The 27,324-nt window shown below is 37.9% G+C and overlaps 1 protein-coding gene across 4 annotated transcripts in view; it reads right to left on the bottom strand.

The window, feature by feature from the left end:
* Window positions 1-27,324, bottom strand: part of SUCO (SUN domain containing ossification factor) — a 42,862-nt gene that overhangs the window by 10,746 nt on the left and 4,792 nt on the right. For 3 of the 4 annotated variants that reach the window (XM_054210643.1, XM_054210645.1, XM_054210646.1), the window contains exons 2-16: window positions 19,942-20,050; window positions 17,548-17,649; window positions 16,025-16,170; window positions 12,651-12,791; window positions 12,315-12,465; window positions 9,873-9,993; window positions 9,516-9,640; window positions 8,975-9,042; window positions 8,223-8,330; window positions 7,003-7,108; window positions 5,026-5,046; window positions 4,729-4,784; window positions 3,617-3,708; window positions 2,826-2,891; window positions 364-438 (exon numbers count right to left, since the gene is read on the bottom strand). In XM_054210643.1, coding sequence (XP_054066618.1) covers window positions 364-438; window positions 2,826-2,891; window positions 3,617-3,708; window positions 4,729-4,784; window positions 5,026-5,046; window positions 7,003-7,108; window positions 8,223-8,330; window positions 8,975-9,042; window positions 9,516-9,640; window positions 9,873-9,993; window positions 12,315-12,465; window positions 12,651-12,791; window positions 16,025-16,170; window positions 17,548-17,649; window positions 19,942-20,050 — 1,487 coding nt within the window. The remainder of the gene's footprint in view (window positions 1-363; window positions 439-2,825; window positions 2,892-3,616; window positions 3,709-4,728; window positions 4,785-5,025; window positions 5,047-7,002; window positions 7,109-8,222; window positions 8,331-8,974; window positions 9,043-9,515; window positions 9,641-9,872; window positions 9,994-12,314; window positions 12,466-12,650; window positions 12,792-16,024; window positions 16,171-17,547; window positions 17,650-19,941; window positions 20,051-27,324) is intronic. The other variant, XM_054210644.1, reaches the window with a different exon arrangement.

Here is a 27,324-nt window from a genome sequence, read left to right as displayed (position 1 = left end):
AATTAAATGCAGGTGCCATTCAAAGTTATTTGAATTAAAGTGCTACTGACAGCTTACATATACAATGTTATGGAGTCTCAAAACATTTCCAGGAAGCAGCAGCAAGTTAGACTTTACAACTGGAGATGGATAATACAGAGATCTCCCAGTATGGCTGAACAAACATATATGTTAACTTTGTATCAGTTCCCTTCTCAGCAAATTCAGCATCTTCGTAGGATAAGAATTCTATAGCACTAATCAGGTATGCCAATGAAAAAAGTAATTTAAACATAGATGATTCAACTCCTCAAAAAAAATTAAACAAAATAAACAAAAAATAAAACTCTCCAGAATTCTTTTAATCTCAAAAAAAAAAAATACCTTCAGCTTCAGACGACTCTTCAGTTTTGGCTCCAAGCATATTAGCAGCAATATTCACCATACTTAGGATAGCATCTAAAAGAGAAAACAACTAATCAAAGAGGACATTCAAAGGGGCCAGAGATCAGCACCACTGAGCAATCTGCTATTTTATAACACTTGCTTGAAACAAATCACAGCATAAGGACATACACTGGATACATCTGCCACTTTAAAGGATAGATTTATAAGCTGGAAATCTGTATCTGACAACCCATATCTAACCTTTAGCAGCTAGACCTTCTAACACCAGTGAGAAGTATTCACTGATCACCAGTCCACTGAAACCAAGGAACAGTAAGACAAACAGAAGAATATTTATGCGTGGAATTTTTTGACAATCTGAGCATGTGAACCACTGAGGCAGGTCCCAAGCCAGAAATTTAGAGCTTGAACACTCAAACGGAGGAACTCTATTAAAGACAAGTTGGATCATTTGTCATAGCAGCACTGAAGAAGGGATTCAAGAAATGTCATTTGCTAAATGAGCAAGACAGAATTCTGCCTTTCAACATAGGATGTCCACAGCAGGACAGACACAAAAAACTACAGATTCATTCAAATTAAGCTGGACTCTGTCATTTTGCATCATACCTCCCCTCCTTAATCCTGAATCTTACTTTTGGCTCTGATACTGCTGCATCATAACAATTCTAAATATTTTAAGATTTGAAGAAGAAAATCTACTCTTTACTTGAATGTAATCTAGATCAGTCAAGGCAACTGGAAGAAAACTGTAACAAATATCCACAGATCTGGCTTAGACATTATTTCTTTTATAAGGATCTGTTAAGTAGAACAGTTTTCCCCCCCCACAATTCACAGAAGTAAATGCAAAGAGGGTCTGTTCTGTATCGGCACATATTAGATACAGCTAATACTCTGGTCTTGAAACTGAAAACAAACATCATTGCCTGGCTTATTTAGAAGACGAAGAACAGGGAAAGAGCACCTTATTGTAAATGTGCAAAAGTTGGCCCAATTTTGCCCAACTCTGCCCAATTCTCCCCCACCCACCAACATACATCCGTACTGTATGTTGCATGGATACGTTCATAAGGTTAGAGAGCCATTTTAGTACTAATGACAAATTTCTTCTCCAGGAAGCTCTGTTTAAAACCTTGGTTCTGCCTTTCATCCAAAACACATCAGCAACTACATTCCTGAACTACATTATTTATCTGGGGCTGTATTCTTTGAAAAGTCATGATAAACAGAAGATGTTAAACTTGGAAGTATGAATGGTTTCTTATTATTGATTGAAAAGCAGAAAAAGAGGGAGAATTAAGAGTTTGTTTAGAAGCCTGCCAGCCTAGGAGAACAGCAGGAGGAAGAACAGTGAGCTACCTTTGCAGATTAGACTACCAGAAGACTGCAAATAATGATCACTGCAATGTTTCAGTGCTCAGCTGTCTTTCTACAGCACTATCAGTAATAGGCGTTTCAGATCTTTTACTTAGTTTTAGCAACTCTAGAAAAAAAAAAAACAAAAGAAAAGTCACTGCATTTTTCAGACAGCGAACAAAAAAACTTTGCAATACTGCACTTGCAGACAGAACGTGTGAACACACCTCATCAAGGCAGCTTGAAAATTGAAACTTTGGAAGTCGCAGATAAGAGATAAGCGGTGTCAGGGAAGAATATACTGCTTTCTCTCATCTGTGAGAGGCTAACATTTAGAAATAAGCTGTCTTTCCCACTCTCTATTGCCCCTTTGAAAAACTGCACTGAGCTGTGCAATATTCCTAGGAGAGGAGGAAGAGTGGTACAGCGTAAGAGCTCTTTAGAAGTTGCGTGGCAACTGATACTATCCTAAATAATTCAGCAGTTAAGAATACCATTAAAACTGAATACTCAAGTGTTCTTAGCCAAACCAACTCCACACCTTGAGGTTTTCCAATGGAAAAGTGACAAGAGACAGTCAAGAACTGCTTGTTCTCTCAAAAAAACATACAGCCACAATATTTACACAAAGCCTTCTCAGAAAGTGTTCGTTATCGCTTCCTTTCAAGCCGTACAAAGAAAATCTTTTTATTGCCTCCTAAAAATAAGGCACCTTAATTAAGCACAGATTTCCAGGTTCTGAATAATTAAGGTTCTACAGTACTTTAGCACTAGTTACTTACAGACCTATGTAACATTCGTGTTATTTTAAAAGCTCAGGATCCTTAAGTACAGAAAGCAAAGTGTCCAAAACCCAGAGATCCTTAGAACTGGAAAGTTTTATTTTTAGAACACTTTAAGAACTATATCCCAACTTTGAATTGTTACTATTTATTCCTATGCAATCAAATAGGAAACAATAAATTGTTCCAGCAGAAAAAATACGAGTCATAGCCGTTGCATGACAAAAAGTCATTCCACTTCAAATTAGCTCATTTTATTTCAGCACGGCAATAGTTTTTCTAATAAATCGTACTCACTTGTAGCAGAACCAAGGAGATTTTTTGAAGATTTTTCTTCCCCTGTGTTGTAATCCAATAGATAATCTATGTATAAAGAAGAACACTTATGACTATCAAAATGAAATGTGTCATGGGCAAAGAAAATAACCCTCAAGATTTAACATGCCGTTCAACTATTTCAGTTTGACAGTATGAAAATAAGACTACAGAAATAAAGTTAAAGGTCAGAAATTACATACTGAAATACCAAGCTCCAAGCAATAAGAAACCCAAAGAGATTCAGGGTTGAAGCTTCAGTTTCCCAGGATTCATGACCCAGCTGCAGCAAACAGGTCATTGAGCACCACAGATGGTTCTTCCCCCTCCTCCTCATAAAGGTTGGAGGTAGGCATTTTCATATTTTTTTATTTAAACACAATGCCCGCAAGCCAAAATAAGCACCTTCCCAATTGCTTGCAGCATTGATCATACAAGCAGTCTTAGGAAATGGGCTATGGACACTAAGAATAAAGCTGTTTCGTGTGGGCTGCTTTGATTTTAGTTATCTTTTACTACTGTCAGCATAAGAAGATATTATTGCCTAGCCTGCCAAGTGAAATACAGACTTATTACTAGCATTTTAAAGTAACCCTCCAAACAGTTACAACACATCGTTTAAAACTTAAAAGGATTGTTGGATAAGCCCAGAAATGCTGAAATACTGTCAACAAGAGTAAATTTAACAGTCAATTTACCATCACATGCAGGAAATGACGAGCCACCGGACTAGCATGTCTGAATGGCTAAAAATACAAAAATTATTTGCTTACCGTAATCTTCATCAAAGAGCTCTTGTCGTTCAGACTGGTACTGAGAATCAGCTATTTCTTCATACTCTTCAACCATGCTAGTACCAAATACCCTACAAACAAAGGTTTAAAATAAAACCCTAATATTAGTCATGTAATTACTTGACATAATTGAAAATTAGATAAGCAATATTAGCGTCATATAATACGTAGTAAATAAATTAGATAAGCAATAGTTGCTTTCAGTTAACAAAGAGCAAGCTGCAGTGCTTATTTTCTCAAACTTGTATCCACAAAGTCCACTGCATGTTTTGAAATGCTACACCAAAAAAAATATCCTGGTTTTAATTCTAGTAATTCCAAAGAGGCATTTTGTTCTTTTTAACTTGAACTCATACGCAGACTTCTTTGTCTCAAGCTCTCCACGAGCTCTTATGCCTCCTCTTCAGCTTCACCGTTGACTAACTTTAGGAGTATCTATTCACAACTACCTCACCTTGCATGCTAAATGCTCTTTTACCTGCTCTGCCAAGACAAAATCAAATCAATCCAATTTGAAGCGGTCTTGTCAAATGAAAATATGGTTTGGCTTATAACACCAGAGCTCTCGGGTTCAAATCCTGACATAGCTTTGACAGGAGAACTGAAATTGGTTTTTAGGAGCAGTACAGAGGCTGGTTATTCTCTGAAGTACATACACAGTTGTTCTGATTTAGACATTACTAACTGTATGTACATGGGGTGCCATGCAACACAGCAGCTTCCCGAAAGCACTCATCACACCTGCTCTTTTTACTTCACCACTTGTTCCTTGTTTTGCTTGGTCAGCCTTGAAATGCTCCTGTCCTCCTGAAAGGCTGCTCATGCTCCTGTTTCCTGACACACACACACTCCCCATCCCCAGCAAATATAAACTATTCCTTACATACTGGAGAACAAAATCAAAAGATTCAAGGCTTCTTTAAACAAATGTGAAGCACACTACACAGCCAGGAAGTTATCTACTTCATTCACAGTATTTCCATATAACTTACTTCCAGATAATTGAAAACTAGAATTTGTTGCCTATTATTACAACACTAATTCCCACTGCAAGCAGGTAGAAAGACAAAGCAAAGCACTTAAGATATTACCTTATAAGACTTAAAGGACAAAAATGTTCCGATCCAAAGTGCGATATCAACTCCACCTAAAGAATAAAAGATACTTAAAATAAAAGTCAAAGACCCACAGAGTCGAGAGTCGAGAGTTCATTTAACATATACACCCAATCTTGAAGTTACAAGTTTTGTTTACTCAAGGGATTTGTAGATTGCCCAGAACAGAAAAGACTGAAAGATTTGTTCTTGCCATGCATTAAAGTGCTGAATCGCAGTAGAGAACACCCCAAGCCCCATGCATTCATCATTCCAAAAGAAGAGGTTGCTAACCTTTATGTACTTGATGAACATCTGAAGCGAGAGAAAGGAAAAGAGAAAAAAAAAAAAAGATGTCAGTACAAAGGTTGAACACATGCCACGGGCAACTACAGAGTTTTGTTGTTTTTAATTCAGTACTATAAATGCCTAGGAAGACAAGTTATGAAGAATAAAGTTGCAATACTACTTCATCTGCCTCAGGTAGCAGGATTTCATTTAGCCCTTGTACCTTGCAGATCGAAGGTAACATGCAACAAGTGTTTTAATGGATTTAAGTTATTCAATTTTTCTAGGCAGCGTGATCGCAGACAGAATACTGAAGTGTGTTAAATTTACTATATGTATTTTTTTCCCTTAAGCAGCATAGATTACAGAGAGTGACTCAAAAAACCCCCTCTATAGCATGCATTCTATGTACTGCTTCAAGTTCAGTATTAACATGCTTCAATGTATAGAAACACTACTGGAAGAAAATGTATAAAGCATCTGAAAATACACTTGGAAGCTTCAGTCATCTGTATTTCTGGTGAGAACTTGATTATACGCTGATATTTAATCTAAATTAATTTGCAAGTATGGAATGCATTTATTAAATCACTATGTAGACACTACCAATGAAGGACTGTAATAATCTGCAAGTGAGATCAAAATAACTACTCCCATAAATTTTGTCATACAAGTTCATTAAGCCATTTTAAAAAAAAAAAAATCAAACTTTTTGAAAACATTTTGGTCTCTTCTTCTGTAGACCAGGCACACTTAGAACTTGCTTGCTTTTTCTGCTATAAAAGAAAAGCATTACAAGAACAATCCTTTGAAAATTTTACTATGCTACATTATTCAAGGCAGAACACTGTATTTGCCAAGGGATTAAGTGCTGAAGCATCTCGTATAATTCTGGAACTTCAGTGACAAGTCAGATTCCAGCTACCTTAAGGCATTAATTCAGCCAGAAAGCAGAATTAAAAATAAATGAAATCTTTACCCCGTGACTCATGCAGGAATTTCTGGGTAGAGAAGTTAGATAACTATCATTCATAGCTACTTCTTCATGAAAGCACAAATCATAATTCAGTAGCACAAACCAAGGTGGGGGGGGGGGTTTAGCAGCACCATAATTGGAAGATAACACATCACCAGAGAGGACCTAAAAGGTCTGTCTTTCATTTGAATTTAAACCTCTGCTCCACCCCAATATTTTCACAAAGTCTCTTATCCCAGTCCCAGTACTGCATTATTTATGGATTTTTACTCTCTTTGAGTCTCCTGAGTAAAGATAGCTTGCTGCAAGTTATTCTGAAGGCAGAGAGATCACAGCAAGTGCTCCAGCAGCAGTAAGACTAAATAATATGCATGAGTTGCAGTTGTGATTGAATAACTGCAAAACTGCACTTCGAGTCTATTGACAGGAGCCAGAATTCAAACATTTACTCTTTCAGGTCCACTTAAAACTGTATAGAGAATACAGCACAAAAGCATTCATGAAATATGCTCATTCTAATCTGTGCTCCAGGGAGCACATGTGTGTGTGAGTATATATATCAATATATATATACACATGTGTATATCTATATGCCTCTCTATAAATATACATACATATAAGTGGTACAGCCAAGAGACAAAATAAGTCAGTCCTTCTGACCTTACTTTCAGGAGAAGTTGGTTAAGTCAAATAGAATAGAACAACAGAACATTGCCTGGATTTTTCTTAATTCAGGTATCAACTAAGTATGTACTTGGACACAAAGTAATAGGTACTTCCCAAGATCCTCCTGGTTACCATTATGAGGAAGGTGATTACTTGTGATTGTGTGACAAGGGTTTAGTCATGTACCAAACAATCACAATAGGGCCACTAACGAAACTAGTATGATTAATGGTAAAGTACACTTTGATAGCACGTTTCTCTGGATGCTCTGTTATACAGGGTAAGCCCAGCAAACCCTTCCTTCCCTGAGAAGCATGGATGCTTTTACAGTGTTAAGTTACCTTAACATATTTTGCATACATCTGTTCATCCAGAGGAAAGCTTTGGACATTTCTCTCATCTCTGGCATGGAAAGTACCCAATTTAATCCATTTGTTTGTTGGATACCTAGAAAATAACAGAGTTGGCCCGTGAAATGCAAGAACCTCCTGTTTACAGACATTTGCTGAAGTTTCCCAAAACACCTTTTCACAGAAGAGTCACTTTTTTTTTTTTCGGTTGCAAGATAGCAGCACTATGTCTTTTATGTAAAGAAGAGTTGTGAGATAAAGCTAGTACAACATAAGAGCTCAGCAGTACCTCTTCACATACTTAAAACAGTGGCCAAGCCGCTAAAGGATAAAATCCTATACTTGATCCAATTCCTGAAATTCAGCCAGCCTACAGTAAAGTTTCTGGAACTGAAAAAAGTCACCTCAGATGAACACAACGCATAAGCAACAGATTGTAAATATTATTGTAAGCAAGCATCAAGAAACTGTGAGCAAAGCAAAGTTAGAACTAGGCAACAGACCAAGTGTTGAAAACCAGAATCTAAACACTTTAAGCACTAAAGAAGAAAGTCAGGGTTTTTGATGCTTTGTGTGAACATCTCCTCTTTCACATACCAGAATAATCTGCTCACTCCCAGAAAGCAGTGGGGGTACAACACTGCCTAAAAACATGACAAAGCCACCCTTTAACCAGCCATTCAGCCTAGTATTGTTACCCCTTCCAGTTCCTCAATGGTGTACTACTATTTTTTTTTCTTTTTAAAATCACTTGGGGTTTCTTGGGCAGAGTTCAGCATTGAAGACCGCTTGAGCCATGTGAAAATGGTCTGAATGACAAGAGAGGAGACAGCCCACAATCCCAGCGGCATTCTGTTAAGGAACGTTCATTTTATAATCTGCCATCCACTACCTAGCTACTGTATAACTCCTGCTGCTTCATTGCTACTTTTCAACACATTTTCCCTTTTCATTTTTAAGGTGGCAAAGAAAAACTAAATATAGGAAGCATGGAAAGAACTCAAGCCATGTACTCTAGGACCTCACAGTTGCCCTTTCTGTGGAAAAAAGTGCTAGCAACATAATATACGCACCCACAAAGAAAATCCATGTAATTTCACAATGCATTACACTTTGCACAATAACAGGCATACAGAGACTATGTTTTATATGAAGCCCTCTATTTCATAATTATTATTTTTTCATTCAGAACAGTGGGTTTGATAACATACCTGTCACTAATAGACACCAGAAAGTCTTTAGGAGTGGAAGAGAATAATTCATGATTTGCAATGTCAAGCTGCTTTACCTGGACTGGTTCACAGAGCTCAATAACAAACCTTGAAGACAAAAAGGAAGTATTAGCAAAAACACTTTTCCTTCTACAATTACAATCCTCAGTGCTTTACCTTGTTACTGTATCCTTCACTGGGTAAAAAAGAACATTACAAAAACACTGTACAATAAGGTGTCACTTGTTGCTCCCTTCGAAATCACTATGCTATTTACCTGCATATCCAGCTTAGTAACTCTGGATAGCACCTGCAAAAGCTTCATCCGTCTTGTACTCAAGGGCAACAAATGACAACTGAAAACTAAGGCTATCAAACATCATTTAAACCACACCTGAAATACCAGTTAGTATATGGTAATGTGCTCTACAATGATTTGACAGCTGGGGAAAGAAACCAAAATCTTAACTTGAACAGCCAGTGCTTTCTCCTCTGTAAGATTATAATTATGCAAAACGTACAAATACTGAAGTGAATAAAGTTATCCCCTTTATCTTATTTCTCAATACCAAAGACAGAATTATATGTGGGACATAATAAAGCATCTAGTGCTAAATCCATCAGAGTTCCTTACAGACATATTTCAGGCAGAGACACACTAACATCAAGTCAGTCCCACAGGATACATACAGTCCCATCACACTGGAAAACCATAACCACCCCTTTCATATAAGCAAACCCCAGTAACCTACCAGATTTTAGTACTGCAAGGATTTAGCATGTAAAGGTCCATATTTTCCATCAAAATAGCTGAAGTGCTCTGTATAATGAAGAGAATTAGTATTTTAAACTGTGTGGTACATACTAATGCAGCACCAAGGGTTCCCCCCTCCCCGATATGTTATGTAGATTAATACCAAGTTTCACAACATTCTAAGCGAGATAATATACAGCAGATATTATGCCATACTACTTTTGGACAATCACAGATTATTTACTATGGCGAACTCTTTAATACAATTTTGTTTAGTTTTTCAGCTTCTGTATTGAGTAGACTTTGCTCCCCATTCCAAATTCACTTGAAGAGACATCAGTTTCTCTATAGCAATCCCTCTTAAAAAGGGACAGATTATAGTTTATGCCCCATTTTTATAAATCAAAAAATCACAATAAACCGAAACATAGAAATAAAAGATTACTTCAGAAAATAGTGTTCCGTTTCATGGGTACTTCGTACTACTTCTTGCTTAAGAGTAAACTGAAATAATGCACACTAATTATTAGTATACTTACCTTTGCCTCTGGATTCGCTGCCAAAATTTTGGCACCACACTCTACAGAGGCATAGTTATTTCTATTTTTCTGGACTTTTTTTGTGGAATGCTGCCCACCAACAGCAGAAGGGTGCATTGACTGACCTAGGAACAAGAAAATATTGCTACTATAACATACCACGCAAACAAACAGTATTTTCACTATCAGAGAACTTCTGCCAACTGCTTTTATATAAAAAGTGCTATTAATTATGTAGTTCTAGTAGAAAAATGAAGTTCCAGGCTGCATTCCAAATTGAGACAGTTTCACTACTCAAATCTGATACAAGACAGAAGTGGTCTGTTTTTAGACCAAACCAATGAATCCTGAACTTACTCTTTTCTTTCTCCACTTCCATGACTTTCTTCTTCCACTCATCAAATGTTGGAATGTCTCCAGGGTCCTTTGGAGTCATCACCGACGTAGGGTCAATTTCTCCTGTTTTCTTATAGTCTTTCTGCAAAAGAAAGAGCCACCAATTCTGAATTTTTCAGCACCAAGAATGAAAACAAAGATGAACTTCAATAGTTTTTAAAAAAAAAAAGCATGCTCTCATTAAGTCAAGAGCAAATACATCGTTTGAACCCATATTAAAAACTTAGTGCCAAAGCAAGCTCACAAGCCAGAAAAAAAACCATGCGATGATTTCCTCCCAGAATTATAGACTCTTTCACTGAGATGCTTGTAATATTTGTGGCTAAACTAATACATTTTAAGTAAAATGTTGGCATTCTGTCTCATAAAACATCTGCTTTTTCTTCAAGATTTTTGCTTTTCCTCCTCCTAAGGAGAAAAGGTTTCCCTGTAGCAGAAATCTTCAAATATGAATACTGGTCACAACAGACCTCCAGAGGTCCCCTGGTGTTTCTGAACGCCTCAAAAACAAACAGCAGAATGAGGTATTATTTAAAAATCTTTTATTTAATGTTTAATAATCAAAGATATGATGTTTTGGACTTGCCTGACAAAGCAGCAAACCTTTTAAGTTAACCATATGCTATACCATTTCAAGTCTTAACTTCTCCTCCATACAAACACATTTCCAGCACACCACCAGATACACAAAAAGCTTTTGCTAGACATTTGAAGTGTAGAGGTTACACTCTGTAGACATTTTAGAGGTATTTTCCATAATTACTGCTTTGTAAGTTGACATTTTCTCTGCACTTAAAGCAAGAATTATTTCACATACAGTTCTATAGCTGAAAGCCCTCAAAAAAGAGCCAAACCCACATATTTGGACAGAAGTGACAATAGAATTCTTCACATGACTACACTGCAATAGAACTTTAGATGTGGCATACCCCAAAATATATTCTCACATATATTTAGAAATGAGAGGACCTAAAAAATCCCTGTATCTTCCTCCCCCAAGAAAGTTCAGGATAGAAGATCCTCGTTGGACTATGACGAAAGTGGTAAGTCAAAAAACTGAGTAAGCAATGACAAATCATGCTCTTGCTTAACTATGACATCAGGCCAATGCCATAATTATTTAAATTGCAGTCTTAAAAGCACTAGGTTAAAGAAAATCTTAGCTTTTTTTTTTTTAATGGTTTACACCAATTTGTTTGTAGTAAGTTCTTTAGACGACTATTCCTGACTGCATGTAATTATTTTAAGGCACTCTGTACTCCGTTCAATAATCTCGGGAAGAACTTCTCAGTTTTAAAAGAGAATTATCCAAGTCACTAGTGACAGTTTAAATGTGACCCTAAAATAGCAAAAAATGGTATTGCCAAGCCTTGGTCATTCTTTACCTATTTAAAAAATGTAAACTTTACGAAGTGCCTCACAGTAAGAGTACAAAAGCAGTCATACAGTTAAGTATAACAGACTGCTCTAGCTAAGTATCCCACTTTAACAGTGGCCAAATAAGATACCTAGGAAAGAATAAAAACACACCAAACTTTTTATCTGGAGAAAAGGCGGCTCCGAGGAGACCTTATAGTGGCCTACCTGTATCTTAAGGGGGTCTACAAGAAAGCTGGTGAGGGACTTTTTAGGATGTCGGGTAATGGTAGGACTAGAGGGAATGGATTAAAACTAGAGATGGGACGATTCAGATTGGACGTTAGGAAGAAGTTCTTCACCATGAGGGTGGCGAGGCACTGGACAGGCTGCCCAGAGAGGTGTTGGAAGCCCCATCGCTGGAAGTTTTTAAGGCCAGGCTGGATGGGGCTTTGAGCAACCTGATCTAGTGGGAGGTGTCCCTGCCCATGGCAGCGGGGGTGGAACTAGATGATCTTTAAGGTCCCTTCCAACCCTAACAATTCTATGATTCCTCCAACTGTCATTTTTTCTTCTAGCCGTCTGCTTGCTACTCAGGAACTTCCTGACTCAGTCAAGATCCAACCCGCAGACTTCTCTTCTACAAGCTTACCTGGACCGTGCAAGCCAGCCCACCCCCACTTTTTTTTTTAAACCTATGTAAAAAAAAATTCATTATCCATAGCATCCGTTACAGGAAGAACATTTCTTCTGGATTCTGCTCCAGATAGTTTTATTTGATTTCCCAAAAATATTTGAAGAGACTTAGCTCAGAAAAACTGTTCTGTGCCAATTAATCAATCTTGCTGGCCTTTTCTTCCGGTTTATTATACCCTTATTGAGACAGCAATATCAGAAGTGCTCAATCACAGTGCTCAAAATGTGAGGGCTGTGCACTTATACAGTGGCAATCAGAAAATTGATGAATATCACTCATCTTTAACAAAGGTGAGAACCAAACAGAGGTCATTATGCTCCTGTGTGTACCGAGCGGATATCACTGCTTACCTCCCTTTTTAAGTTCTCTGAGGTGTTCAGAGCAGATTTTTGCTCATCTGCCCCTTTTTCAGCTGCTGAAACTTTCGACTCAAACTCAGATTTCGTCTTCTTTCCCTTGCCATGCGAAGATGATATGTTCTCTATATGTTGACCTGCAAGGCTGAAAGTTTTATTAAGAGTATTAGGACCTATAAAGTGATCACATTTTCATCCATATGCAATATTAAACACATACACACAAATGTGTAGATAAGCAAGCACATGCAAATGTTTGTTGCGAGGCCAGGACAGGAAAGAACAATTAGCTCTAAATTATTTAGACTCACAACCTACTTCAATACTCACCTCTCTGGTGGACTGACAAAAGAGGAAGGCTCACTCTGAGGGTCAGCCTCAAGTGTCCCACCAATATCACAGTCAGGTTCTGACTGCTCAGCTTCACTAGAGCTGACTACAGGGATATCAGCACGGGAATTTTCTATTGCACTGAAGGGAGAGAAATAACACGCTTTTTACCTTTCTGATAACACAAGTAACCCTGTTAATCAACCACATAACTAAAGATATTTGAAAGTTTTAAAAAAGCAACAGTCTCACAGAAATAATTAAGAGAGGAATGAAGTAAGCTATACCTGTGGAACTGCATTCCCAGCTGTACCCATGCAAGAATAGAACTTCCTTTTCCAGCCTGTTTGTCCCAGCAAAGGAACTCAAAGCTAGCTTCTCATCTCCCAGAACTCTCATCTAACATCCTACCAAACACTCCAACGGATAATTTTTCCCATCATCACTACAAACTAAGAACAGCTTCATAGTTATCTGACCGCCAGCAAATTTCTTTCCCCTTTCAACCACGGAATCAAACCGGAGACCAAGTTTCATCACTAAACGCTCTTACTGTTCCCAAGTCAATGGGCTGCAGTCAGAAAAAGAACTTGGCTAAAGCTAGAGAAGAAAAGGAGTGGTATAATGATAAAGAGTAGAGCCAGCCAGACTTCCTTTCCACTAGATTTTTTTTTCTTTCTGCTAGTGCAATAAAAATGAGGTAACCAAGCAGACCATTATCCAAACTGCATCAACAGCCTGAATCAGATAATCTGCCCACTGCTTTACTTCCTCTCTCCCATAAAGACTGAACACACTGCATCAGACAAAACCCATGCAAAAAATTAAAAGAAAGCCTCCCTATATGCTCTTTAGGAATGATGGAATGGGTGGGGAGGAGAAGATGGACAAATAATGACTTTCCTCCCTTCTCTAGTGCAAGGATTACTTTCCTATTGATCTAGAAGACTATAAACCAGATCTAAGTAGAAGTCTTTATTCTGCCTCCGAAGTTTCAACATAAGCCCTCTCCAATATCAGCAGCAAACTAGGTTAATCCAGTATCATGATACAGAGCTGCAAAAAACACAAACAGCACGTCGGCAACTTAAAAGGGGATCTTTTTGGTTCTCTGACTGCTACGATCATCAACACAAGCAGCCGTACCAAACACAGGGAACCAATTTCAGACCTGTCATATTACAAAATTCCCACGGTATAAAACAAGAAACTCAAAGGTATTCAAGACTTTTCGCTATGCCGTAAAAATCTAAAACACTTAAGAATGCAAGGATTCATTGGCTACAAACAGCGAGTACTTTTTCTGAACACCCCAAACTGCACACATCCAAGATGCACTCAGTTTAGCTCTGCATATAACACTTTAACGACTGAAGTAAGGTTGACCACTACACTTAAAATTAAAGAGCTCCACATAGTCTTGATCTCAGGGGACAGATGACAGTATGAATAGTTGTCATCTGAATAAAATATGGGACAAGTATGAACTTAAAAACACCCTGATGTCAGGGTGTACCTGACTGGCATCAAGTAATTAATTTTGGCAGAAGGCAAGTAGCACAAGCCTAAAAGCTGTAGTGCTCCCTCTCCTTTGGGTACTTTCATTTGTTAGTAGCTTTGCCTTAAAATGCATTATCAAGCTCACTCTGCATGGCAGCTGTCTATACTTGCAGCCAGAAGAGAAGCTCAGATTATTTTTCGAGATGTTTTCCCCAGATTAGGCCTGGATAGAAAAGCTACAATCAGTGCTGTCCTGAAAAAAGATTCATTACAAACTAAAAATTGTTTGGAATAAAATTACTTCCAGAATATTTTGACTAAGAGGTCCTGCTGGAATATCAGCAGAATATAATGGTAAAACCTACGGGAGTTGGACTTCGTTACACTGATGGGAATCAGCACCTAAAGGAGGGAAAATGCTGTCTTAAAGATAACAACCGAGTCTTTTTAAAGATCTTGTTAACTGTTTTGGCTATTAGAGTTAATCTGCACAAACAGAGACCAACAATTACTATTTAAAGCTAAACTGAAGTTTGAAATAATGTATAATACACATCTCTCCTATACTCATGCTACCCTTTCTTCCTGTAAATGGTACTAGTCAGAACACTACTGCCAAGCATTAACTAACATATCAGGTGCTCCAAAGCAAGTTTCCATTTTCGTTTCTTTCATAGTTCAAGTGTTCAGAGACAGCAAGACTATTTTCAGCAATTACAAGATACCAGCCTGAATGTTTAAGAGAAAAGATCTTGAATCTCCTTCTTAGACCTGACAACAGTAGGACTTGCAATACATTACACAAACAAATCAGTACAGTAGTCAACAAAAGCTATAAGAAGCAGCATGCTGAAATTACATTCCAGTTTCGCTTTATAAAATCTGAATTTGAGAAGCTCGATTTTTGAAGACTTGCAATTAAGATGCTTACAAAGTACCAAAATGTGCTTAAGTGTTAGCCTTAGCAGACTAGACAAGATCAGTTACTAGTCAAGAGGTCTAGCCCTTTCTTATGATAAAGAAACTAAATTCAGTAAACCAGAAAAACTGGACTCTTAAACCCAAAACACCAAATAACAAGAGAAATCTACTTCATTTTTCATCAATTTTCGTCTACCAAAACACTAGGCCTTTATCAGCAGACAATCAGAAGAATATATACCCCTCAGCATCCATTAAAAAGCCCAGAAAAATTTTATTAAAGTACACAGAAGTATATACGCATGAATTTCCATACTACAGTTCACATTTGATAGCACAGCATTCCACAAAAGAAGGGAAACAAAATTAAGTACATGAACTCTAGAAGACTGCCTGCAGCAGAGGTAGCTCTGCAATACACTACTAACTACCCGAATTACAAACTGCCTTGGTTGCCTTTATACTAAAATTTTCTATTTCATCAAAAGTCTCTTAATATCAGAATTTACTTAAAACTGCTCTGGTACACGTCCTGCAGTAAAATCCTGCAAAGTCATCCTTTAATGAAAGCAGAGGCTGTCACTGAAGCAGCCTTGATGCTTGTTATCACAGATGTGAAAGCACATTTGTGAAGGACACAGATCTTAATGGTAAAGACCTGACGGCTTTTACAGTACAGATTATATAGCACATAAAAAGGCATTGGATTTTTTTCTGTCAAAGCAGCATCTTAGAAACTGACAGTGGCAAGTACACACAACTCTTAATCCGTGTACTGAGTAAAAGACAGCATATTCCATCAGCATTAACACCATAAACCAAAGTACAGCAAAAGAATCGTGTGTAGCAGTCTAGTCTTATCCCTACTAAACCTGAAGAGGTAACCCTTTTAACAACATCAGAGTAAGTGATATTCTCTCAAAGAGCAAAACAATAAAATAAAAAAAGCTTACTCGGGCTGCGAGACTGGAGGTATCTCTGAGGTAGGTGAACTGGAAATGTTTTCAGTGCTTGCAACTACGCTAGATGAAGCTTCATTTAAATCTACTGAAGGTGGAGTCTCAACTTCAGGCTGGCTTCCTTCACTCATTTCTGTAGGCTGTGAAAACATTACAGATGAACATACGTTTTTCAAAACTCGAATAGGAAAAGCATCGTACAATAACATCTAGCATGGAGTTTTAACAGTTCAGCAGTTTAGATTTCTGTCCTCAATGAACCTGAAAACCAGAGCGCAAGACAGTTAAGAATTAAATTTTCTGTCTTCATAAACCTAGGTGGTATTCAATGCTACTTTGGGATAGTTGCAACACTCTTCCATAGTCTGCAATAATAGTGTAAAAATATTAATTGGAGAAGGCATGTACAACAGCTTCCTCAGCCATGAATGTCTACAAAGAGACAGCCACAAGAAAACAAGCCTGAATATTTCAACAACCAAAATAAATGGTTCTATTTGCATGCTCCATTACAATAAAATTTACATTTACTATTTTCATCCTAAGCTTAATTTTGGGGTAGGCTTTCAAATTTACCACTGTAATGGAGGTCCGAATGATAGAAGACTATTCCATGTTGTAACTGAACAAAGAGATAAATCACTTAACACTTCTGAGAGCCTAGTAGTCTTGAGTCTTATTTATTCTAGTTCTCCAGTTTTCATAAGCCATCACACAGCATAATCAAAATAAGTCTTTCTGAATCTGGAAGAGTACATAACCACTGGAACAGATCAGATTAACTCTTCAGCAATACTATTAAACAATACTAAATACTATTAATACTATTAAATACTACTAAATAAGAGCCTGTTGTCAATCGCTGGATTGCTCCAAGTCATCTAACTGAACACGAAGAGGTCCAGAATATTTTACTATGGAACGACATATCTAAACCATGCAATATACATTCAGAAGTGTGCCCTACGTATGTTGTCTTCTAATCTACAAAAACCAAAAATACATGTCAAATAAATCATCTGTAACAGTGGACTTTGTAACATTTGACATTGAGCACTGACTTGATGTTATCAATGGCACATACAACCCTTTTTCCATTTTAACAATGGAAATGAAACTGACAGAAGCCAGGAAGGATCAAAGCTAAAATGGACAGCTATGATCACCAAGTCCGATCTATATAAAAGACCTCAGTGAGAAGCTTTTCTATGTTTTATTTATAAAGAGACATCCATACCCATAACATCAAATTTTAATGCATCTTGGAAAGATTTATTTAGTCAGTACCTACAAATACTAAATTACTCTTACTATTACTTATGCATATGAGAATTGCAAGATCTGTTAGCACACATGTTCTATCCTTCACTGGAAACACGAGTCTGACAGCAACCTTATGTGCAAGGGAAATGGGATAGATTGTTACTATGAGCTTTAGACAATAAGAATGAAAGACTCTGAAATCCAAGGAGCATTTGAAGAGTGTATGGAGACAGTGACTGAAATAAAAGTCTTGCCTGGTCAGATTTTGTAAAGTCATCAAGCAGCTCTTCTGTAGAGTAACTCTGTGTACTTGAGTCTGCGTGCTCAGACTCCAGCCTGGGACCAGCCTCTTCCCCCTAGTATATTAAAGGTAAAACAACAGTCAGCATGCGGTAACACAGGCCTTCTGTTCTAGTAACAGGAGTTACCTTTGGTACAGACTGAATAATACTACCTTTACTACCACCAGAATATCAACAAGAAGTTAAGCTACATGAATCTTCAGAGCCACTGCCCCTGTATGTTTAAAATCTCATCTGTACAAAGACTAAGGCAAGTTAAAACAATTCAGTTAAATCTTCACAGGAAAGACCATTTTAGCATTGTCTTAAATCGTTCAGTTTGTGTGCTAAGGAAAGCTGATCATTCTGCTATGACTTCCCACGATGACAAATCCTCCCTATCTTCATCTGCCCAAAACACGAGGGGGACAAAAAAAAGATCCTAAGATGACTTGCACCAGAAAACCATTAAAAAAATAATACTCAGCACATTTCAGTTATAGCAGTCTCATCATCAGAACTAGAATAATTTCACGAGTCTGTTGTAAGCTTTTAAAGCAACTTTCTCTTTTACAACTAAAGATTTATAATCAAGTGCAGTTAACTCACAAAGTAAAAAAGAATACACATTTGAGGGGAAAAAAAAGTTTTAAAACCAGCAGACTGTAGAACTAACAAGAATTTACTTGCCCTTCAAACTTTTTGTTTTTTAAAGTTGTGACTACAACATATGCAAGTTATTTTTGAGCAACACTGCAGAACACAGCAAGAAATCTGGTAGAAATTTACACTCCCTTGTTTCATAAGGGCTACCAAAAATCCCATGGTCAAATACTGGAAGTGCAAGTGTTCGGATCCCAAATGGGCTGCTATGCTATAAAAGGTTACATGATTATATCAATTTAAGAGTGTTAAGGTATACACTGGAAGAGCAGGAAGTACAAAGTTGAGTAGGCAAATCTTAAAGACAACAGCTAAGCAACATCAACATTTTTGCCCAAATATTAACAACTAGCATCCTAGCCTGTAAGATTAAACTCCACCAATGCCTCTAAGGGACAAACAATCTAAGGAAAACTGACCAAGGGCTGCAAAACTGCTCTTTTTGAGCAGTACATCTCCGGTTAGGAGTAAGAGACACATCCTTAAGATTTCTCATACACCCAAGAGATTTTTCTTTAATGAGTAAAAAGTACAGTATACTTCACATCTTTGGGTTTAAGTTGAGAAATCTGCTTAGCAATGCAGCTGTGTTACTAGAATGAAGAGAAGAATGTTGCAAAAAAGCAGGAAAACATACACCAGTGGCTTCTCAGTCTCAAAGCTCTCTTATCTACAGTTTTATTACATCAGCCATTAAACTTGAGCAGGACTCTTCTTCAGGCAGTCAGAAGAATAGGACTGAATGCTATTTGGCTGCATAAGCTAGCAAAAAAAAATTAAAATACAGCTACCCTAGGTGTTGAAATGTTTAAGAAACCCTCACTATTTAAGGTTTTTTTTTTCTGGTCAGGCAGCTCTCCACTTGAATCAATTACAATACTCAACACATTTTGCAGGTTTGGTGTAGTATATAAAAGCTTTCTCGGAATGAGAGCCATGATTAGCAGTACTGCTGATTGATGGAGGCAATGGGAAGACTAATAGCATCAATATTATCCATGCGTATCACAGGACTGATTCTTTACCCGTGTGAATAAATGAAATTAGGAGGGGTTTTTGATATGACTCAATCGCTTGTGAACTGACTATGAAATTGCAATATGCAGAGACTTGTAATGAATTAACCAGGGGGGACGATCACACTCAATTTAACCTGAACTGCTGAGTAATGTAAATAAGAAAGGGACAAAATTTTGTTTATTAGCATTTCATATATGTATTTCAGCTTTGTTAATTTTTATCAGACCAGAGGAAAACTGATAAGTACTGACTTAATAAAACAATTATTCTTAAATCTTCTATTTAGGATGGCAATCATTTGTGCGCTGGGTTTTTAACCGAACACAGATGCAACTGGCATACTGTGGCCTAGACTTATCCAGGCCATCAGCTGTTACCATGGTCTCTACAGAGCTATATACTATCCCTGATGGCTGCTTCTTCTAACAGCTGGCAGCCAAATAAATAAACCTGAGCCATCATTAGCAGCTTTACTATTTGTTTCTTACCCCCTCCCCACCCAAAGCATCCAGCTGTATTGCCACATAACAGCAACAAACTTGAGTAAAGGAAAACAAAAACTTCAGAACAACCAAGTACACTAAACATTCTGGCCAAGGAGAAACTATGAATCAAAGTGTATGAATCTTTTTTTATTATTCACTAAATATCAAGTCAGACTTAGTAGCTAATTATTCATCATACCTTTTCCTGGATATTTTCATTGTTATTTGCCAGGGCACAAGCATCACCTGAAGCATATTGCACTGACAATGAAGGACTGTCTTTACAAAAGACATGCCAAGTAGGAAGCCTATATAAAAAAAAAAAAGAAAAGAGATTGTCATAGTCTTGATTTAAAATGAATAAAACATATTTTAAAATTCCCTCAGCGTTGTCTCTCTCAACCTTTCTCAGTTGTTTCCACGAAATGCCTAAAGTGTAAAAACAGACGTGAACAGTTCATAGATACTGATTTATCAAAACTATTGGAGGACTTAACATTAAGAAATTTTAACAGAAAACACACTACAAATTTACTACTTCCAAAAGACAAAAATGCCAGCAAAACCGTTACTGGGGTGATACCACATCACAAAGTGGAAGTTGACCCAAATTCATTAAGCTACTGCAAGTTAGAAAGAATATGAATCCACTATATCCTTTGTCATAATGGGATACCTTTTACTAAGCAAGAACTAAAGCCACAGATTAAAAAAATAAAGCTCCTAATTTCCCTGTACATATCATATCTGAGAAAATTCTGTATGGTCAGCATCATCAAGCACATGTAAGAGAATTAGAGAAAATAAGTATATTAAACAGAAGGCCCATGCAAAAAGTAATGAAAATGTAGACACAAATGGCAAACCAGGTGCTGGCTTTAGCTACAACGTCCATAGAGATTTGTCTGTACTTTCAGCTCCAAACAATTTTGCTTCTCAGCAGAAATGGATTTATTTCCATAGAAAAGCAGCCAACATCTATACAAACACTTGCGGCAGAACAGCATCTTTTGTTGCTTTAGTGCATGGCCCCTTCACATCCTAGATAACACCCGTGCAGCCAACCTTTAGGCTTGGAGGCCCAAAGGCCAGCAAAGCTCTTCATGCAGACTTCTAGTAAGTCCAGCAAAATGCGACGCAAATTGAGCTTTTAGTGGAGTTTTCAACTACATTTGAACATCAGAGTCACCTGTCACTTTAAAGCCAAACACTCTTCAGGAAATACTGTTTACATGACAGCCAGGTGATCAGTATGACCCCGTTCATAAAAATGTCACTCTGCACCCTGATAGAGGGGCCTCCTCCTCCTAAAAGGAGACAGGTCTGTAACAGACCTTCAAGCACACAAGAAATCTGGATACAGCCATCTTCTGACACAAGTTTTGAAAACTAAAACAGAGCCTTAACAGTCAGTCATAATAGCAAGAATATTAGTAGGTCCGGATTCACTTACACAACTGGGATCAGTCTAGTGTTTTGAATCTGAATTACCACCTGTCTTAAAAACTTGAAGATCACCTTTATTAAAAAAAAAATCTATGCAGCATGGATTACTCCGCCAAGGAGGAACCCATGCTACAATAGACCACAGTCAAGTACTACATTTTATAAACGGTTTCATGCGTGTATATATACACACACATATACATATATACACACACAAGGGAGCACCGCTTCTCCAGGTTGCAGGCACTCACAAAATAGGGCTTTTGTTGTAGAGCTCCTCTTCCACCCGCATCAGCAGGGAGTGTTAGCAAGGCACCAGCCACCCTAAATCCAGGTCTCTTACCACCAGAAGAGCAGAAGACAGCAGACAATGAGCTTGTGGGATCGGACATGCTATTCCAGAGATCGGGAAGTAAGGAGTCCCTCCCAGGTCTGTCTCAGCCCCACCGCACCTCAGTAATTCCTCTTATCTTTGAGGTAACAGCTTTCTTCTAAACTAAATGGAAGCCCTCAAGTCAAGCAGAAGCACCTGCAGTTACTGGAAACGAAAGCACTGAATATAAGGGTATGAAAACATTTATAGCTGCATACTCTAGCTGGCACAAAGTCTCGCATCTCAGTTAAGCTGAAAACCAGATGTATGCATTCTCACACATCTTAAATTCCCATCCCATCATGTAGTTCTTTGTGTATATTAAGTTTTCCATAAACCTCTGTCTTATCCTAAGCACAAGACGTACATTTAAGGGATGGAATGAAATGTTACCAGCCTTTTTGGCCTTCTTCCTAGCTCTCATTTGGAAAAATTAGTTATGCAAATGGTTCGAGTTATTTATTTTTCCAAAAAGTGGTTTCAATCATTTCAGGGAGAAACTTTCTCATGCTCTTAATTCCAGTACCTCTTATCCTTGCACCTATAATGACTCCCTGGTTCTTCATAAAAATACAAAAGAAGGATCAAAAATTATACAGAACATACTGTAGCTCATTCCACCTCTTTATTATACATGCATACAAATGTTATTTCCTATTTTGCTTACACCAAGGGGGGGATCTTCAGTGAGCTGTACAGAGCAACATTAAGTCCCTTAACATAGAAAAGGAAAAATATCACCGTCTGTGAATCAGCATTTTAAAACACAAAGTGTATTTTCACAACCGCGTTAACAACTACTTTAGCACTTGCAGTCACAAAAAGCACTTAGCACAGAAGGCATACATTTCTTGCCTTAATATATTGATACTTTTAACACAACAAATGATGCTTTATTAAAGCATGAATGCAGCTTTTAGAAGAATGCAGTTTGATAGCTCAGATTTAAACTATTCTGACATAATCTGTGTCCAATTTGCTTACTTTCAGAAATTCTTCCCAGTCCACTCCCCAACTCAAACATGATTCTTCAAGTCTCCCAAGAGCCCTCTAAGCAAGGGAGGGGACTGAGAATTCATTTTGTACATACATACACACACCCACAGGAAAACCTGAGCCCTACTGCAACAGAGAATGCAGCAGGCAGGATATATCCTTCAACTGTTGCCATCAAGTTCTGACAGAGCATTAAGAACACAAATCCACAAAACGCAAGGCCACATGAGACAAGCCATCCTGTGAGAAGACAAATTAATCACCTTATCAGGACCACCACTCCTTTTTTTCTTCCATCTTTCAGGATTCTGCTTATTCATTCAACAGGCTTCCTTAGCCACAGGCTGATAAGTGATGTAGCCGTAATAAAAAAAATTGCCACGTGGCATAGCACCTCGGTTAAGCATTTCTCTATATGCAGAAAGACAACACGAAAACCTAAGCATTAATTTACAGATAACAGAACTCCCCTTCAGTTTAGTAAACTTGCACAGCACATCCAGTGAAAGCACCGCAGCTTTTGCGTCTGCATATATTAACATACCCTTCCCTTTCTCAAGACAAGAGAGTAGTATTTTAATGCTGACTTGGAAGCAAGCAGATCTACTGCCCAAACAGTACTGGAGATTAGTCACTAGATACACTGTCTCAGGTACAAGGTATATCTTCAAATGACCTAACAGTGCAGAAATACTTGAAGAGACTGTTCCAAACACATAGCCAACAGTTAGTGACTTACATGGACAGAGAAGTTTTCAATAGCTCTATTTTTGCTAAGCGTGACTCAAAATAGCAGCTGCTATTAAACCTCACACAGAACAAAGAAACTTAAGCAAGACCCTTTTAGTATCATTATTAATGTAGGTTTAAAAGCTATTTTCTCTAATCCACCATGAATTTTTCAGCTTGATATGCACAAACCCAAAAGCAAAAGCTGCAAGCCCAGACACAGAAGGGAAGGGGGGGCAGGGGAAAATCTTTACTCTTCACAGGACAAGAACATACTGTGGTTCTCTACTGAAGCAGAAAGTCCGCTCACCCCTATCTGAATGGTAGGTTACACTTATTGCTATACAAGTTGGCTATGGTCCTTTTGAAAAGGAACACACTGAAATTCAAAAGTGCAGGTGGTTTTGAAATTGCAGCACAGGTTTCACATGAAAGACCATCCAGTTCTAATTTGGCTCAAACTCTAAGAAATTGTGAAAGAGGCTGCAGAAGATTATCAGAGATAGTGAAGCTATTGATAATTGTTTTGGCAATCATAAAAATCAAGTAGGAAATAAACTGGTAAGAAAAATTAATCAAATTACAGCTGATAAAAAATCTAAACTAGCAAAATCTGAAAGTAAGAGCGTTTTTTCCACAATTTGTTATTACCAGCGAAAAACAATCTAAGCTTTCCTTTCCAAAGGCTTCATACACACTGACACTCACACAAGATTCAGTTCAAACACATCTGTCCTCCAAATGATTCAGGAGTTTTCTTAAAATGTCCCCAAACAAGACCTATTTCCAAACACCGGAGAGTGAAGCAGTTCAAAGCAGTTTACAGTTGACACCTGTGAGACAGAGTAATTTTAAGGAAAGGAAAAATAAAAGGAAGCTATCACCAGCGTACTGATTACCAAGCCCTCCTTGAATGCAGAAGGAAGAATATCTCTCCAGGACGATCACTGACATTTTCTGCACCTTGGAGGGTTGTATTACCAACAGCTGCAGGTGCACCAATGCCCAACAGCTAAAAGGGAGAAGGAAGATATCACCATCCCTGACGTGTGACACTTCTCTACTGAAAATATTCATAGAATCAGTTCAGAATAGGCCTGTGCAAGAGAAGGCAGGTGGGTTTCGGACCTAGGGCGCCAGCAGAACAGGTGTAGGAATGGGGGAGAGGCATCTATTTGTTGGTTGAAGCTTACCTTCTTGATTACAGAACAATTTATTTTTGATTAATCAGGTAAAAAATGAGAAGTTGTGAAAGGGTGAGGAAGGCAGGAAAATATCTTTTGCTTTGAACAAATCCTACATGTCTGTGACTGCTGTCGCTAGCTTCACTGTCAAAGAGAAAGAAGGCTCTGTAAGAACAAGCAGCTCAGCAGATCCCCAACCAGACTCTTGAGTCAGCAGTATTCTCCCTTCCACCACCGGTAATGCAGAAAAACCAGCAAGAAGAGACAAGCCTCACCTTCTCCCCACTAACTTAGTGGATTAGTGAAGCAGTTCAACAAGAGGGACTTGCATTTAAAAGGGCCCGCAGAACGAAGTAAATATCTCAGAAAATGAAGACCAGGCGTTCAGGACAGCGACGTTATTTCAACCAGTCAGAGGAGGAAAGCTATTTGGCAAGGCACTGACTGCTCTAGCACAATCTGCCCAGACACAACACTGATTTCTGCATGTGAAGTGGAAACAAGTGTTGATAAATGCAAAGAAGAACTGTTAATCTTCCTTAATGCTGTCAAAAAAACCCCAAACTTCCTCACACAAACAGTCAAAAAACCCACAAAAACCCCAAAATAAAACAACAAAAATCCCACACACTATTAGTTTAAAACATATATATTAGTATATAAGAGCAGCATGCATTACTAAGATAATTTTAAAAGTTTATCCCTCATTATTATCAATCATTACTTTAATGATGGATCTCTAAGGGAGAAAAAAGCTGAAGACTAAGATCTACATCTCGAGGCTAAGCAAGGATGCTGCCAGCAAGGCCCTGATACCATCTCATTTCCTACCCCTATCCACTAACCTCACTCGTGTGCTAAAAAAACCAAAACTCAAAACTGAAACTGGAGCTTTTTTTTTTTGCAAATCCTTTACCAATCCACTGTATTTTGCAATGAATTTAGGTTTTTAATATCTTGCCCACTCTTTGCAAAGAATGTGCTCTCCAAACTGTCTCCTAACTGGAATGCAAAAAGAAAAAAAAAAAAAAAGACAGTTACTTCACTTATTCAGAGAAGCCCAACACAAAGATACTTCTGACAATACCGAATTTCATAGCTTCAGGCTATAAGATTCCAACCATCAGTTTAAAAACATGGCTTTCAACATTTTAAATGCATTAGCATGCAAAGACTGCAAAACAAGGTTACAGTTGCACCATATACGTTACCAGATTTAACTGATTTACTGCCTGATGGGGTACTCCTGCATCCTGCCTTCAACCACACACATTCTCTGCACCCCAGATCTGATCTTGAGATTGTGGACACATGCCAGTAACCTCAGGGGCGGTGGGGGGAGGGAGTTACCTTTGAGCTTCTGTATACTCAGATATAAAAATCCAAGAAGATAGGGGGAGAACGTACCACTTCTCCATGACTGTCCACCATTGTCCTATGTTAAACAACAGAAATCAAGGCCGAGGACTAACAGTGGAAAAACCTCTTCATTCCTTTCTTACAGCGCTACCAGTATATCTCTCATCCTTTCCTAGAAAAGGCTGCTGAGATAACAGCCACCTTCACAGCACTATAATTGTATATTGTTTTGATACAGCGCCCATAACAGACAACAGCCTGTATTAGATGCATGCTGCAAAGTAACACCAAAACACATACCTCTTATTTCTTTCTTGAAAGGAGTATCCAGGTACCCTATTTGAGGCACTGAAAGCAGGACAGAAGTCACAAACTCTAGCCCTCAGAAGGTGTCAAAGAAGCAGGCAGTTCCTAGTGGTTCTTGGTAACAGACCTCTATAACACTGAAGACTGTAGCTTAAGAGAATCTCCCTGCATTGTCAAACTCTAGTTATTACTGTTAATGCAAGAGTTTGGGGAAAAGAACACATTCTGGAAAAATAAAATAAAACCTGATACTGACCACAAAGACCACAGGAAAATAGGAGAATAGCCATCAAGTGTGATTAAACTTTAAGGCTTTTAGAGTATGTAGTAAGGTCTAACTTACACCCTTTGAAGATTTCCCTCATCGCTTAAATTCATAAGCTTGCCTACATGGGCACGATACTGCAACAGTAGGCTCAGAATCATCATCAGCTGCTCTGCAACAGCTTCCCATGCTTAAAACTCACTGTAAACGCAACACAGCTTAACACAGTGCCAAGGAGTGGAATTTCAGCATAAATTTAGCAACATGAATTTTGCCCTAGATCACTGTAAAGCTGCTATCACCTAACTCCCAGACATTTTATAATGTATTTTTAATAGACTTCTTACCTTTAAAGGATTTGAACAATATCTTGATTGCCATTCCAAAACTCAGCCAAGCCAAGAAGGTTCCTTTAAGCATCTCAGCTAATTTTGAACTGTTGGAACCTTTTACTGATATTCCAGTTTATACCATCATTTATACCAATATCTTCACTCACCCAAGCAAAAGTTCTTTGCACTAGCTTCGAGATCAGTCTGTCTGTTATACCAGATCAGTATTTTCACCAAGAATTACAAAGAGGTTTTTAGACTTGCAATTCTACATTAGTCTGTCTTCAGCCAAAAGTTTTCATGCTCAGAAATAACACCCTCTTCAGGCTGCAAGTGTTAACTTTAAAAGATGTTGTACATCCTCCCCTTGAAAGAAGCACAGACTTCACTGAAGGCTAGATTAATAATGAAAACTAAAGACAAGAAAAGTGAAAAGGCCAAAAAGTGTTCTGTAAAATACTCACAGTGCTAAGAATGTTAAAGTGAAAAGGAACTAGTAACAGGTCAGAGAAAGATATTTCAGAAAAAGTTGAATTTAAATGCTGAAGTAAGTCACATCTCATTGTAACAGGCAGGCTCTTGCAAATCAACA

The sequence above is a fragment of the Rissa tridactyla genome, chromosome 8, assembly GCF_028500815.1.
Source record: "Rissa tridactyla isolate bRisTri1 chromosome 8, bRisTri1.patW.cur.20221130, whole genome shotgun sequence".
Taxonomy (NCBI): domain Eukaryota; kingdom Metazoa; phylum Chordata; class Aves; order Charadriiformes; family Laridae; genus Rissa; species Rissa tridactyla.
The sequence above is the reverse complement of the archived record's forward strand: the minus strand, read 5'-3'. Positions and strand labels throughout refer to the sequence as shown.